The sequence below is a fragment of the Guillardia theta genome (assembly GCF_000315625.1).
Source record: "Guillardia theta CCMP2712 unplaced genomic scaffold GUITHscaffold_20, whole genome shotgun sequence".
NCBI lineage: Eukaryota > Cryptophyceae > Pyrenomonadales > Geminigeraceae > Guillardia > Guillardia theta.
Window position 1 is genome coordinate 742,972 of NW_005434654.1, and position 15,674 is coordinate 758,645.

Consider the following 15,674-nt stretch of genomic DNA (forward strand, 5'->3'; position numbering starts at 1 on the left):
TACCGGCAGAAGTCGCAACATATTGCCGAAGGGACGAATCGCTGAGCGACAGTGTCAGGGTCAAGCCTCCTCGACTCTCCTGATTGTCCTCGTACTGATTTTTAACTTAACTTTGAGTAAAGAAGCTGAGCGTTATGCTTTTATTATCGCTTCTGTAACCGGTCTGGTCCGGTCCGATCACACTCAGTGACTGTCCGATCCGAGGAGCAATTGCGGGGCCCTCCGAGGCTCCGATGATGGGCCGGCGGCATGCCACCGGCACTGAGTCGGCCAATCCGAGACCGCGCCGGCCCAGCCTGTGAGTGAGCCCTGCCGCAGTCACGGCCGGGCTGGCCGGGCCGCCGGGCCGGGGCCGGCCGCGCCCCACCGGCGACCGTGGCGCCGCGCCGGCCCGGCCCATGGCCGCACCCGGTCACGGTCCTGCGGGGGCGGCCCGGGCCGCGGCTCGGACTCGCGGCCTCGGAACTCAGTGAACGTGGCCTCACACCGGCGTCCTGGATCATCATCGGAATGAGTCAGCCGGGCTCAGCGGCCGCCGGGCAGCCCGCACGGCGGCACGCCTGAGGCTCACCGTGAGTCAAGTGGCTGCCGGCCGGCCCCGGCGGGCGGGGGCAGACCCGGTTCAACGGTTCTCGGATCATGAGATCAGGATGGGACGTAACTGAGCCTCAGGGCCGGCGGCCGCCTCAAGTTGCCAGTTAAAGCCTCCGGCCGTCACGGTGCACTGAGTTACTTGTAGTTTACCACCGAAGTTGAAAAACTTTGAAGAAAAGAATAAGAAAAATGCTATCATCATGCCAGCATAGTCGGACAGGCGGCCCAGGCCGCCGCCGCCAGGCTGATGATCACTGATTAGTCATCGTGGGGCAGTGAGTAACTTTGCAGTCACCACGGTGACCGTCGTCCGACCTTACCGTACGGTAAACTGCACGCCGGCGTCCGGTGCCATAATGCCCGGGCCCGCACCGCCCGAGTGTCGTAAGTCTCAGGACTCCGATCGATCCAACACAATGATGGCTTGGAAAAGATCGTAAAGATTCGCTGTCAGCGCCAGATGAGATGGTAAAATCGTTAGCCCCTCCAGCTCGAAAAACTTCAGTGGTGTGCTCAGCGAGTATGCCTGCACGAGCTTCCAGGTCTTGCTGTCGTACTCGTACATGTTGCATCCTTGCTCATCCGCATAGCTTGCAGACAGCAAGAGGTTCCCGCTTCCCGCCGTGTCGAACTCTCCTCCTTGTGCTCCTCGAATTGTGTTGGTTTTGATAGGAGGGAGAGGCTCTAGGGTCGGCCACCGGTACCGCTTGATCTCCCGAGCGACCGGAGACTCCGAGGAGTAGAGCACGTCCTCCTTCACTGCTGCCCATGGCAGGTGGCGTTGCGAAGGCACCCTCTGCGACCTAACCGCCGAGAGGTTCTTGGGGTCGTACTCGACTATGATCGGCCTCACCCATGCCTTGTCTTCGACGGGCGCGATGATCTTGCCATTGTACATGCTGATGTCGCCGAGGTGATCGTAGTCGTTGGCGACGAGCTCCTGTCGTGCGTCACAGGGTCAGTCTCTCTCGCATGCACAGGCTGGACGCGGCAGCAGACAGGGCTGACCTGAGGGATGGCGCTGGGGTTGTTCCGCACAGTCGTTGCGAACCTGTCGATCCTGATCTTGCGAATGCTGTTTCGTCCGGAGAAGTACAGGTACTTGGCATCCGAGGCGACGCCTTGTGCAGTCTTCCAGTTGAAGAACCAGGGAAGCACCATGCGCTTCAGGCGCACTTCCGGCAGGCTTGCGTTGACGCTTGTGCTCCCGCAAGGGCGCACGTTGATGGTAGCGAACTGAACCGCAAAGTAGAGGCTGGCTGAGACCATAAGCGCTAGTCCGATGCATAAGATCCTGAGGGCAGAGACCCTCCGCACGGGATGGGAGGCAGGCTTGTGGGGATGCAGCTCACCCCTCTCGAGGTCCGCGTCGCTAGCCAGAGACTCATCGAGGGAGTCGGCGAAGGATGAGAGGAGGGGATGCGTGAATCTAGAATCCATGTTAAAAAGAGCTGAATTGGTCCTTCTGCAGATTTGATTGAGTTGGAAACAGCTGCCTAATTCCACTCCATCCAAGGTTACGATGTGCAGAAGTTTTAGTGCAGATTGATTCAACTGAACCTGGAGACAGAAGAGAGAAAGAGCCGAACAAAAGAGGAGCAAAAGTTCACGGCGCGGGCGAAGTTTGTCGAGCGAGCAAGGGCCTTCGCGAAGAAGCAAGGGGGAGGGGGAGGGAAGGGAAGGAGAGGATGATGGGAGGGAGAGAGGTTCGCAGACGGTCACGTTCGAGGGGTCGAGGAAGGGCGGCAGAGATGAAGAAGCAATCGGGAGGGACGGAGGGCAGGGAGGGCAGGGAGGGTGGAAGGAGGGGAGGGTTTGGAAATCCAAGGGGTAGGGTTGGGATGGGGGACCATGCACATCTACACAGCTACCGGTGTCTAGCTATATCAAGAAGAGGAGATAATGGGGTAGGGTACTAGGACCCAGGGGATTCGTGCAAGGAATGAAAAATTGGACGACATAAAGGTGGGGTGGTGGGGTGGACGGCATGTAGCACCTCGGAAGGGTGGGTGGAAATATTATGGGGGAGGGGGTAGTGGGGTGTTCGTATCCCCCAGAAATTCTATTTTTTTACTACAGGAAGGTCTTATCTTGAGGGTTAAAAGTTTTTAATTTATATTTTTTTCATAAACATAATCTATAATACTTTATCAATTGCTGATAATTATACTTTTTTAACCTGTGATCCTTATAATCATAATGCGGGCCGGGGCCGGGCCTCCATAAATGGCACCGAAAGGAGTCACCCGGCCGGGCGGCGGGCGGGCCGTACGCCGCGGCCGCCGATCGGACCGACAGGCCGGGCCGCGGCGACTCCGCCGGCCCGGATCGGACCCGCCGGGACAGTCCGGGCCGCCGCCGGCCCGGCGCCGCGCCCGGCGTCCGGTGACCGGGCGCGGCCCGGCCGCATCCGATGGCCGGCCCCGGGGGTCCCGCGCCCGCCGCCCCGGCGGGCGGCGGCCCGGCGGGCGGCGGCCCGGCGGCATCATCACTGTCATGCGGTGGCACACTCAGTGACACGGCGACTCGGACGGTCTCGGAGTCAGCGGCGCGCGGCGGCGGCCCCCGGGCCGCGCGGCCCGGCCGCCCGGCGCCCGCGCGGCGGCCGCCCCGGGCGGCGGGCTTGGGCCGCCGGGCCGCGCGTACGTTCAAGTACGGTCCGACCGTGTCCGACGAGTCTGTCGGACTCCCTGGGCCTGGTTGAACTTCGGAACGGTCACCGTGGCAAGTTTCCCGGAACTTCAACGGAAATCAGTTCCGAACTGAAACTTCTCGGACGGTTTTCAAGGCTCAGCCGGGCCGGGTGCCCATACCGTGCCCGTGCCGGGTCGGCCCGGAACTTCGAGTCTGGCCGCCGGCCCGGGCAGTGACATTATTAAGTTCATCAGATTGTTTTCCCATCGGCGGTGGCCTCCGGCCCGGGGCCGCCCGGCGGCCTTGACAGGCCGGGCCGCGTTCCATGATTCAGTCATTGCCGGGCTTGCCTGCCGGGGCCCGAACCGGCCCGAACTTTTAACTTGTCTGCTGCAGCTGGGCCATGCGGGAGGGCATGCGGGAGCGGCTCCAGCTGTGCCAGATCGCCCTTCTCGTGCTTGTGTTGCTGGCAGTGATAGGAAGGGGAAATGACAAATTGCAGAGTTACAATTTACAGGAAACTTTTTTGAACCATGATTTAATATCATCGGATATCGTTTCTGTTCGGAATCGATCCACTCATATGAACACGACCAGGATAGCGATGAAATCCAAGAAATTTATCAATACCTTGGCAGAGGGGGATGCAGTGATGACTAGTAAATTCACAGATGCAAGAAAAGGAGGAAAGACAAGTGCAATACGAAATTGTCGTTATACACTTAACTCACTAGGAGGAGTAGGTTCAAGTGCATTCATGAACTTAGTCAAGAGATTCGATATAATCATGAACTCTCCAGGCGACGGTGACGGTTTTAAGCATAAACCTGCTGACAGTTTTCAGCATGACAAATTTGGAATCAGTTTGGGTAAGTTTGGGTGTGCATCAAAGGCGATGGTGATACTTGGAGATCCTCTACATTCTACAGCCGCGGCCGGTACGGTACTAGCCGCTGAGCATCTCATCACCATCTCATTACTATGAAGATCTCATATCAGACATGTAAGAGATGATCGAGCTTCTTTTCCAATTCTCAAGGCGAGGCAAAGGTTTGAATCATCCATCGAGAAATGGAATAGGTGGCCTTGGTTCAAACAATCTGTGTTTGTACTTGTAAATATGCTTCGAAGGCGAGATTCAATTTTCATGATCATGTAAGGAACTCGGAACTAATCATGGATACACCATTGAAGAGAATCAACTCTGATGGAACTTTCATTCAAAATGCCGTAGGTTGCATGTTGGCTCAAATGCATGATTTGTGAGAAATTTGTCACATGATTCAGCTGTACCTTGGGCAACTTTTTGGTTTCATGTCATCACTCACTTTCAATGCTTACAGTCTTTCAACAAGGAGTCATGCACTTCACCTTTCTATTGAGGCAATGCTTCCATCCACTCAACCGTTGAAAGATGCGTGAAGAAACGTTTGTATGAAATAATGTCTTTCCTGCCCGCATAGATGATATATAGTATGATTGTTGCTCAATGACTCACTATATCATGATCAAGTGCATTGACAATTGCATGTCCATGTTTCATGATCGAGGATGATATTTCAATGATCCAAGTTTTCCTCCTTCGTCATATCATTTCCGCAACGCTTTCGATTGCACAGAAACCCGGTGTCAGTCACAAAAGGATGTGCAGATGCTTTTGCGTATCAATAAATTCGATTCACTTCGAAGGTCTTGCCTTGTTGTTCTGTTCTATCAGTCGAGCTGCAATCACGATCAGCAGCTGCCGCACTGAGTCGGAGTGCAACTGCACCGTAGGAGTACCCGCCGTCCCGGACCGGAGGCTGCGCCCCGCGGCCCGGCGGCGGGCCTCGGGTTCAAGGTCTACACTCGGACACGGTGACTGCCGTGGCTGGCGCGCGGCCTGAGCTTTACTGGCGCCACTTCCGGGCCCCGGGGTTGGCAAGCCTCAAGTTGATTATAATATTATGAATCGGAGCTTCTATAATTAGAGTCCAAAGTTAACGAATTATAAATATCTTGAAGTTAACGAATTATAAAGCCATGCCGCAGTGCATAATTATGAAGTCACTGATGGAATATATTGCACCTGACGGTTCATGTTTGTGTGTCTGTGATGCTGATGATGTAATAAATCATTACGAGAATTTCATGAATACGAAATCATAAGCATTATTGAATATCTTCTATAATTATAGTCAAAAGTTGACGAATTGCAGAAGCAAGTTAACAAATTATCAAAAATATGTATAATTATGGGATATGTAGTATATTGGTCAATGTCTGTGTGTCTGCCTGCTGCGGCTACCCATCCGAGGCTCAGCCGTCCTTTGCCGATCTTTAAACACTCTTAGGACCGTGAGGTAGGAGGGGTGGTAAGGTTCAACGGTTGGTCACCGTTGAATACCCAGGCGTGGCCGGGCCCGCTAGTTATATATGAAAAACATTTGTTCCTACCAGAGTAGACTTGCCAGGCCTCGAGGAAGGGGTGGGGGTATAGAAAGGGCAAGGGTGGGGGTTACCTTTGATTTAGGGTGATATGGGCTGAGCCTTACCCATGTTTTAGATAGAGATCCATTAGGAAATGTGAAGACCTTGAGTTCATGGTCAACATCTGATAGACTGGTAGGGTAGGGGTCATGACAAGTACCTTCGCTGCATCAAGTGTTGTCTGTGCCTGGGCTCTCTGCCCTTCTAGTGCCTATCTCCCCTCCTCTCCTCACCTCGCATCGCTCCTTCCGAAGCTCCCTCTGCAAGTTCCATCCCTGGCACCCTCTTGGATCCCGCTACGATCTGCCTGCTACTGCGCCTGCTGATATTCTACAGCTCCACCTTCCCCTCCCATCATCTCGAACTAGATGCTGTGATGCAGATTTAGCTCTTACACAGCGTGGCATCATCTCAGTTGCTTTCAACTCCTGTTCTCATCCCAACGTAATCTTCAAATATTGCTCCGATATCTCTCCCGAGTCCTGGTCTCACCTGGTATCTTCCTCAATTCTTTGATGCCCGTGCTCTGCCTTGCCTCCTGCAACATCCACCAGGTCTACCCATCGACAGTCTTCTCTTGACGTTTGGCCTCGAGCCCCGGTCTCTTCCCCTCACACTCGTTTACTGTTCCTGTCACTTGATCAAGTGAAGGCCATAAGCACCAGGTAGGTCAAACAAAGAACTGATCCTCCCACGACAATGATGGACTCACAAATATCCAACCCCCTCCTCTCATCCTTCGCCGACTCCCTCGATGAGTCTCTGGCTAGCGACGCGGACCTCGAGAGGGGTGAGCTGCATCCCCACAAGCCTGCCTCCCATCCCGTGCGGAGGGTCTCTGCCCTCAGGATCTTATGCATCGGACTAGCGCTTATGGTCTCAGCCAGCCTCTACTTTGCGGTTCAGTTCGCTACCATCAACGTGCGCCCTTGCGGGAGCACAAGCGTCAACGCAAGCCTGCCGGAAGTGCGCCTGAAGCGCATGGTGCTTCCCTGGTTCTTCAACTGGAAGACTGCACAAGGCGTCGCCTCGGATGCCAAGTACCTGTACTTCTCCGGACGAAACAGCATTCGCAAGATCAAGATCGACAGGTTCGCAACGACTGTGCGGAACAACCCCAGCGCCATCCCTCAGGTCAGCCCTGTCTGCTGCCGCGTCCAGCCTGTGCATGCGAGAGAGACTGACCCTGTGACGCACGACAGGAGCTCGTCGCCAACGACTACGATCACCTCGGCGACATCAGCATGTACAATGGCAAGATCATCGCGCCCGTCGAAGACAAGGCATGGGTGAGGCCGATCATAGTCGAGTACGACCCCAAGAACCTCTCGGCGGTTAGGTCGCAGAGGGTGCCTTCGCAACGCCACCTGCCATGGGCAGCAGTGAAGGAGGACGTGCTCTACTCCTCGGAGTCTCCGGTCGCTCGGGAGATCAAGCGGTACCGGTGGCCGACCCTAGAGCCTCTCCCTCCTATCAAAACCAACCGTGTTATGAGGGAGGTGCAAGGGGGATGCTTTGACAAGCGGGGAAGCGGGAACCTCTTGCTGTCTGCAAGCTATGCGGATGAGCAAGGATGCAACATGTACGAGTACGACAGCAAGACCTGGAAGCTCGTGCAGGCATACTCGCTGAGCACACCACTGAAGTTTTTCGAGCTGGAGGGGCTAACGATTTTACCATCTCATCTGGCGCTGACAGCGAATCTTTACGATCTTTTCCAAGCCATCATTGTGTTGGATCGAGGACAACGAGATTTGAAACCTTAATCAAGTTTCAATTCAGTGAGGCTCATCATGACCAGGTTGAGACTTTTCAGAAAGCTGGCGGTGATCGTTTACTGTCAGAGTCATGCGCTTCCTAGTATCGCTGGTTCGATAAGTTTGTGAATTCATCTTAGCCACGTTTTGTATGATCAGTGAAAAGATCATAAGTGGTTGCTGAGTGGATCTTCGTGAAAGCGGTATCATCTGAGCTTCATGCCTTGCCACTCTGCGATGAAGCGAGGGACCCGTGAAGACCTAGTGGCGGCCTCATAAGGGTGGCAGCCCGCCGCAGGTCTACTAGGCTAACTCAATGCCGTCTGCTAGGCTAACTCAATGCCGTCTGCTAGGCTAACTCAATGCCGTCTGCTAGGCTAACTCAATGCCGTCTGCTAGGCTAACTCAATGCCGTCTGCTAGGCTAACTCAATGCCGTCTGCTAGGCTATCTCAATGCCGTCTGATAGGCTATCTCAATGCCGTCTGCTAGGCGAACTCAATGCCGTCTGCTAGGCTAACTCAATGCCGTCTGATAGGCTAACTCAATGCCGTCTGCTAGGCTAACTCAATGCCGTCTGCTAGGCTAACTCAATGCCGTCTGATAGGCTAACTCAATGCCGTCTGCTAGGCTAACTCAATGCCGTCTGCTAGGCTAACTCAATGCCGTCTGCTAGGCTAACTCAATGCCGTCTGCTAGGCTAACTCAATGCCGTCTGCTAGGCTAACTCAATGCCGTCTGCTAGGCTAACTCAATGCCGTCTGATAGGCTATCTCAATGCCGTCTGCTAGGCTATCTCAATGCCGTCTGCTAGGCTAACTCAATGCCGTCTGCTAGGCTAACTCAATGCCGTCTGCTAGGCTATCTCAATGCCGTCTGCTAGGCTATCTCAATGCCGTCTGCTAGGCTAACTCAATGCCGTCTGTTAGGCTAACTCAATGCCGTCTGCTAGGCCAACTCAGTGTCATTGGCTGGCCGGCGGCTACTCCGGGCCCTCTGAGGACAGCTTGCTGGAGACTGACTAGAAGCGGCTTTATCCAGCGATCAGGTCAAGTGAAGACATTCGCCGTCACAGGCCCCCCCCCTCCCTTCTATTTCTCTGCTCCTAATTGTGACCACCCGTAGCGGCTGGTTGGCCCTCGCGTCCACACCTGCCGGCACCTCCACCTGCCGATCAGCATGAGCAGAGCAGGGCGACGATCGAGATAGTCCTCACAGCTTGTAGTGGCCGAGGCGAGCCTGGCTCATGAGGTTGTCGCGCGAGGCCAGCTGGACATGAGCTCAACTGAGATGAAAATAGCTTCTCCCCCCACCCTCTCCTCCTCATCCTCCTCCTTGCCCCTATTGTTTCACCTCTTCCTCCGCCCTTGCCGATGCTACAGGTTGTAAGGGCCCGGATGTTTTGTCCTTGCTGCCGCGCGATCGTAGAGACTTGCGAAGTTGTTGCCAGGTGAGGAAGCCGCGTCGGAGCAGCAGCTTCCTGACCACTCGCTCCTGCAGGGCCGCTTCCTCCACCCTCCTCGTCTGGGACTTGAAGTGTTTCCACTCACTGGAGGAGGCTCAGACCAAGTCGAGGAGAGGGAGAACAACGCACGTAAAGTAGCTGCTGCTCCTCCGCCGGTTCGCCCAGGCCTGTAAGGCTCCCGCCCCTGCATGGCTCCTACCAGCAGGTGAGGTAAGAGGAGGAGTGAGGGCGAGAGAGTGAGGTCTACCATGCGAGGAGCTGAGGTCCCGAGGGAGTTTCAGGCAGACAGCCTCTGTCGTGCTATGGGATGTGAGAGAAGCGACAGCAGAAGCTTCACGGCACCTGATAGGGCAGCGACGCGGGTGAGCGAGAGAAGTCAAAGTTGGGGTCGACGAGGTTTTGAAGGAGGGGAGAGAAGGTCTTGATGTAACGATCCTTGCAAGCTGCAAGAACAAGGGTGAGGAGGAGGAGGCTATGGAAACCATGACCTGATGGGAGGATAACAGGAGACGTCTGCACAGGAATGAGAGAGCTCGCATGCAAGGTACTACTTTCCCCGTTCTGCTCCTCCTCCACGTCGGGCGACTGGTCGAAGAGGTGTGGAGCAAGCAGCCAGACCTTCCAGAGCTCGAAGAATCTCCTCCTCGTTCCCACGTCTCTTCGTCTCTTGGCACTGAACTCTAGTCTCGCAACCAGTCTCAGCGTCTCCTTCACATCCGCCATGTGCCGCCTCCAGCATTTTACACACCATCTCCTCGTCCTGCTCCTCCTCTTCTCTCCCAGCCGGTCAATTGCTTCCAATCGAGTCGATCTAATCGACGATGATGTTTGTTTCCATCCCCGCCAGCATACTTTCTGGGTCTTCTTCTCCCGTTTCGTCCTGCTCTCCTTCACCTTCTGCCTCCTCAAGCACGCAGACTTCACATGATGCCACCAGACGCGCGAGAGGGCGAGCGAGTAGCTGCGACCCATGCAGAGAAAGAACTGCTGGAGGGCAGCAAGGGAGGCGTCAAGAGCGATCCTCCTCACTTGGGTCCTCGACTTCATCGCCTTGAAAACATTTCTCTTTAGCGAGAGTTTGCTGCTCTCCTCTGCCCTCCTCAGGTTGGTCCATGCGCGAAAGACAAGAGGGACGGGAGGGAGAAGCATTGCGCGGAGGAGGGGCTTCAGCCTGAGGAGGAGATGCTGACCGCTGCTCTCCTCCCGCCATCTGATCCAGATGCGCTGCAAGGTGAGGGAATGCAGCGCCTGTTGAAGACGTGCGCTTGCTCGTCGTCGGTGAGTTACTAGGACCATCCAGGCACAGCACTGATTCCACCTCCTCCTCAGCTCTCTCTTCCTCCCCTCTCTTGCCATCGCCCTCACCATCGTCTTCTTTCGTTGCGTCAGCTGGCAGCTCAAGTGCAGGAGGTACAAGGAAGAGCCCAACAGTTGACTCCGCGACTTGAGTTGATAGCGGTCGAGCCTTTCGCGGCAAACTGTCCCTTTCCGTGTCAAGGACTTGAGCGAGCGAAAGACTCGCGCCGCCAGCCTCCTGCTGGACTTGCCCGACTGATTCTGCGCCTTCCGGCTCCTCCAGCTCTTCTGCTTCACCAGCTGACACCAGGACTCGAGCACCAACCTGCTCCTTCCTGCCAGCCTCTTGCCCCACCTGGCTGCTCCATAACGAGCAGCAGTCGTCGACACCTGGAGGGTGTGAACAATATCAGGCGTTATCAACATCAGGTGTGATCAATACCTTCCAGGACCGCAAAACTCGACGAAGAGACCAAAGTGGCGAAACTCTCTCAACGATCTCAACAGTCCGGAGGAGCGACCGATACCATCTCTTGCTCCAGTCGCTCCTCTCTGCGGCCTGTGACTGCGAGCGGCACATCATCATCAACTTCATGTTGCTCCTCCGCCAGTCATCGTGTGCTGACGTCATCGGGAAGCTCTTTTGGCTCCACAAGCTCCACATTCTCTGCTTTCTCAGCCTTGTGACCTTGAGGGCGACGGTTTCTAGCCGGCCGGTCGCTTGTCGCCTCTCGTCCCAGCTCCTGAAGCTGCGAGATTTCACCACACGGTCCCTCCGAGCTCTCAGTGCGAGCCTCCTCCTCTTTCCATCCATCCGATTGCTAGTCCAACTTCTCCATGCGAACAGCTCTCGTCCTCCTGCCCTTCGCTCTCCTCTACTTCGCATTTCTTCTGCTCTTCTTTGCAGGACGCGCCTGAGCTCACACAACCCCCACCAAGCAGACAGCAGAGATCTCCTCCTGCTCGCCTCCTCACGTTGCGAGCAAAAGGACAAGAGGCAATATACTTGCTTTCTCCTCTTGCTCCATGCTCTCCAGCACGATAGAACAGGTCGACAGCTCAGCGACTCCTCCAGCAGTACCAGGGCACTTCTCCTCCCCCTCCCCCTCCTGTCTGCCCATGTCCCAACAGCAGCACGCAACATCCGAGTGACGCGCCGCGATCGTAGCAGGCGATAGAGGCGGGCGAGGTGACGGAGACGAAGCAGTGAGAATGTCCAGCTTGCAAACATCAAGTGCAGCACACGAAGACGACGCCGATGGCTGCCGTCAGGACGAGGAAGAGAGACCATCCTCCCAGCTTGCCTCTTCGATCGCTCTCGCAGCAGCTTGAGCATGAGCGGCGTCACTGATTGAAAGTTTGTCAGTCCCTTCCAGGCCGAGAACGTCATTGACAGCCGCAGAGGAGAAGCAGCAACATGGTCGACGAGAACGAGACTGATCAGACGCTTGTAGGATGATGCCTCCAGAGCTTGCGGGTCAGTCGTCAGGCCGCACTCACGGACCCATGCGGCGAATGCTTGCTGTCTTGCTCGAGCTGCTCGAGCTTTTGCCCTCGACTCTATCACCTCCGTGGTCTTCATCGCAGCTTCCGCCCAGCAATCAAACGTGTTGAACGTGCGCCTGTGCTGCAGCCGGCAGCACAAGCGCGAAGCCGCGAGCTTGGAACGAGATGAGATAGCACAAGTTTGCTTGAGGATCGCAATCGCCTCCAGCTTCGCTTGCTTGAGCCGCTGATAGTAGAGAAACCTCGACACTCGACGGGAGGAGATGCCGTGACCTCCTGTCATCGCAGTCGCATGCTCTTGTCTCCCAGGTTCTTGCCTTTCATCGGCTCTCGATGAACGAGCCCTGGGCCATGAGCTTGTCAAGACGTACGAGCCTGACTGCTCTGCCAGCACCTGCACGAGTTGTGACCAGAAGCTCCTCACCCCACCTCCCTCATCTCACCTGCTTCGTGATCGACTCAGCATTGAGCCGCACTCTCCGTTCCACGTCGGCTCGCACTCTTGCCAGCTCCAGCCTCTCTCGCAGCAGCTTGATCTCCGCTTGCTCTCCCTTGCACGTGGGCTGCATCACAGCAAAGCTTGCGGTCGGATCGGTTTTGGTGGGAGAGGTTCTCGTGGAGGATTGTTTGATGCGATGGACCAGTAAAGTCTCGTGTCTCTGCATGTCTGCTGACCTCTTGAGGATCCGATCTTTCCTTTCATTGTAGATGGTATGATAGAGATCCACCGATCTCTCCATCTTCCTGGTAGTTCTACAACCTCTCCCCGCCCCTCCCCTGCCCTCCTCTGCCAGCCAGCCTGCTTGACTGCTTGACTGCTTGACTGACTGACTGACTGACTGACTGACTGACTGACTGACTGACTGACTGACTGACTGACTGACTGACTGACTGACTGACTGACTGACTGACTGACTGACTGACTGACTGACTGACTGACTGACTGACTGACTGACTGACTGACTGACTGACTGACTGACTGACTGACTGACTGACTGACTGACTGACTGACTGACTGACTGACTGACTGACTGACTGACTGACTGACTGACTCTCTCGCGTTCTGTTTCCTCCACTCTACCTCAGAGGATTGACATGGCGTGTAACTGCCATTTCCATTGCTCCTTTTTTTAGTTTTACAGATTTTCAAGTTTATTTTTAGGATCCATCATGCAGCCAGCGGGGGAGAAAGAATCGCCATGGCAAAATGAGAGAAGCGAGGAGAGGAGAGGAGAGGAGAGGAGAGGAGAGGAGAGGAGAGGAGAGGAGAGTATCATAGGGCAGAGGAGAAGAAAGAACAGACGAGGAGCACATTTGAATTCATGAAACGTGTTGAAGACCATGGGAGAGTGAGAAAGAGACGGACTGGTCGATAGTTCCCTAGGTGCTTGTGGCTAGGACGATGGCACACGTGGACAAGAAACCATGGCCTGACCCCTACAAGTGGGAGTCGAGGTCGCTCTTCATCTTGTCACTGCAGAACCCAATCAGGAAGTTCGCCATCTTACTGTGTGAGAATGGTCTGGACTATGCATCCATCATCGTCATCATCATCAGCACCGTCTGCCTGTCTTTGTATGATCCCTTCCAGTCTCCCGACCGGCAGCCCAGCAACAAGGTGCGGGACTTGCTCGACCTGATCTCCAAGTATCTCAGTGGGTTGTTCCTGTTGGAGGCTGGCATCAAGATCTTAGCCTTCGGCTTCGTGGCGGGAAGGAAGACATACCTGCGGGAGGGATGGAACGTTCTGGACTTCTCCATCGCCATCATCGGCGCCATCTCCGACTTTGCGGGTCAGAACACCAGCCCCGCCGTCCGTTCCCTCCGCACTTTTCGTACCCTCCGCCCCCTCCGGACCATATCCAAGTTTCCTGACCTGCGCGCCATGGTCGAGCTTGCGGCGAAGGCGTGGATTAGGCTCAGCAGCCTTATCTTCCTCCTCTTCCTCCTCCTCGTCATGTTTTCCATCCTGTCCTCCCAACTGTGGGCGGGCATCTCCCGACGACGCTGCTACCACCAAGACTCCGGCACACTGCTCGACCCTGCTCAAGTCTGCTCCCTCGGACTGGCAGGAAACGCCTGGTCGCCTGGCAACCGGATCGTGGGGTTGTACACATGTCCAGCAAGCTTCCAGTGCCTGCCCCTGCTGCCCCCCGACCTCCAGGGTGTCAACTTTGACGACTTACGATCTTCTCTGCTTGCAAACCTTCAGATCATCACCGTGCAAGGGTGGGTCGAGATCATGAACGTGGCGCAACAAGCCTTCTCTCCCTACATGCTCTTCTACTTCGTCCCTCTGCTCATAGCAGGGCCGATCTACGTCATGCAGATGTTCCAGGTGATCCTGATCAAGACGCTGTCCGAGCTTAAGGACAAGGGCGTCAAGACGCAGATCGTGACGTGGAAGGAGCGGCAGAGGAGGTTCACCCTCGACGTTCACTTCACCTTGTGGAGCGACCTGACGATCAGTAGCGCGGTGCTGCAGGCTCGTCCGGAGGTGCGGGAGCTGCTGCTTGCGCGCAGTCTTGAGTCAGACTTCAACGCGTTCCTGCAGCTCAGGCGCAGGTTTCACAAGTGGCACCGCCAGCTGCCTCGCATAGTCTTGGAGGAGAGCGCGGGGCGATATCACGAGGACGTCAATCTCGTCGAGTCTGGCGGGTCGGAGTTGCTGCAGGTCGACGGGGCGGCCTCGGCTCCGAGCAAGGGGAAGAAGCGAAAGCGCAGGACGAAAACTTTCCTGTCGCGCATCGCGCTGAGCAAGCGGCTCGAGCGAGCCACGTCGGTTGTGATCCTCCTCAACACCATCTCGATGCTGCTGAACGCGGACAGGAAGTCGTTTGTGGGAGGACTTTACAGCTCAGAGCGAGACTTCACCTTCTTCCTGCTCATCTTGGAGGCCTCCAACCTGATCTTCACCATCTACTTCTCCCTCGAGATGGCCGTCAAGCTGGTCGGGATGGGCAGGAACGCGATCCGCGGCGAGCAGCTCTTCTGGCCGTGGGCTCCTCTCGCCTACTTCAGGAACGGATTCAACTGCTTTGACTTCCTCACCGTCTGCATCACCATCGTCGACGTCCCGCAGAGCTGGACCATGATCCAGTGCCTTCGCGCCGCCGCCGCCGCCTCCTCCTCATCCTCGCAGTGTCAGACGAGCAAGAGCGGTATCTCGGTGCTCCGCATGTTCCGCCTGGCGAGGCTGACGCGTCTCATCCGCTCGGTCCCGGAGGTTCAGAAGCAAGTCGCCAACATGGTGCGGGTCATGCGCCCAGCAGCAGCCCAGTGCGCGCTCATCGCCCTCTTCCTCATCATCTTCGCCACCATGGGGCAGACGCTGCTGGGGTCGAAGCTTAGCAGTGAGCTGGGAAGGGTGTCAAGCATGCAGCTGGGGATGAGAGGGTACGTACAGGTGGAGGGGGAGGAGGTTGACGCCGGCCTGATCGGTCAGCCCTGCTTCCTGACAGCCGTTGACTTCACGCGCGACCCTCGTCACCCCTTCCTCGTGCGGGTTGTGACGGGATACTCGCTGTTCGGGAAGGAGGAGGAGGCAGTGTGGACGAGCTTGAACTTCTCCTCCTTCTTCAAGCTCAACCTCCTGCCCGTCGCTGACGCCAACCTAGACGGCTTCGTTGACGCGTCCGAGCTGAGAAACAAACTGGAGCAGCTAGGAATGAGCTCGGCTTTTCTCGCTTCCTTCCTCTCACGCGAACCAGTCTTGACGTCCCAGCCGTCCAGCAGCGAGGGAGCAGCGAGCAAGCGAGGGGCGTTGATGAGAAGTGAGCCGAGGATCGGGTACGACACCATGCAGGAAGGCATCGTCTCGAGCTTTCAGGTGCGAGAGAGGAAGAGGGAGGATGAGCGAGGAAGAGAAAGGAACAGGAGGAGATGGAAGAAGAGCAGAAGGGGAGGGGAGGAGAAGAGGACGAGGTAAAGAGCACGAGGAGAGGAGGAGGAGGA

General features: G+C 56.1%; 4 protein-coding genes across 4 annotated transcripts in view; 2 read left to right on the plus strand and 2 right to left on the minus strand.

Annotated features, from left to right (window-relative positions):
- Positions 1–985: 985 nt before the first annotated feature.
- GUITHDRAFT_105519 (hypothetical protein) lies at positions 986–2,034 on the minus strand (the record flags this gene model as incomplete). The annotated part of the gene is made up of 2 exons (XM_005835817.1): positions 986–1,534; positions 1,603–2,034. 2 exons carry the CDS (start codon positions 2,032–2,034, stop codon positions 986–988), a joined length of 981 nt encoding a protein of 326 aa, XP_005835874.1.
- Positions 2,035–5,880: 3,846 nt separating this feature from the next.
- On the plus strand, positions 5,881–7,455 carry GUITHDRAFT_162341 (hypothetical protein; the record flags this gene model as incomplete). Its single annotated transcript, XM_005835818.1, has 3 exons — positions 5,881–6,831; positions 6,900–7,310; positions 7,396–7,455. The coding sequence occupies exons 1-3, from the start codon at positions 6,397–6,399 to the stop codon at positions 7,453–7,455; spliced, it is 906 nt and encodes a 301-aa protein (XP_005835875.1). The 5' UTR covers positions 5,881–6,396.
- Positions 7,456–8,558: 1,103 nt separating this feature from the next.
- On the minus strand, positions 8,559–12,460 carry GUITHDRAFT_136530 (hypothetical protein; the record flags this gene model as incomplete). Its single annotated transcript, XM_005835819.1, has 11 exons — positions 8,559–8,620; positions 8,807–8,864; positions 8,939–9,002; positions 9,048–9,113; positions 9,166–9,218; positions 9,261–10,604; positions 10,657–10,779; positions 10,903–10,963; positions 11,190–11,434; positions 11,503–12,114; positions 12,164–12,460. 11 exons carry the CDS (start codon positions 12,458–12,460, stop codon positions 8,559–8,561), a joined length of 2,985 nt encoding a protein of 994 aa, XP_005835876.1.
- A 662-nt stretch (positions 12,461–13,122) lies between these two features.
- GUITHDRAFT_136531 (hypothetical protein) overlaps positions 13,123–15,674 on the plus strand; it is a gene marked incomplete at both ends in the record, with an annotated part of 3,557 nt that continues 1,005 nt past the window's right edge. Inside the window, one exon of the mRNA XM_005835820.1 lies at positions 13,123–15,549. Coding sequence (XP_005835877.1) covers positions 13,123–15,549 — 2,427 coding nt within the window. The remainder of the gene's footprint in view (positions 15,550–15,674) is intronic.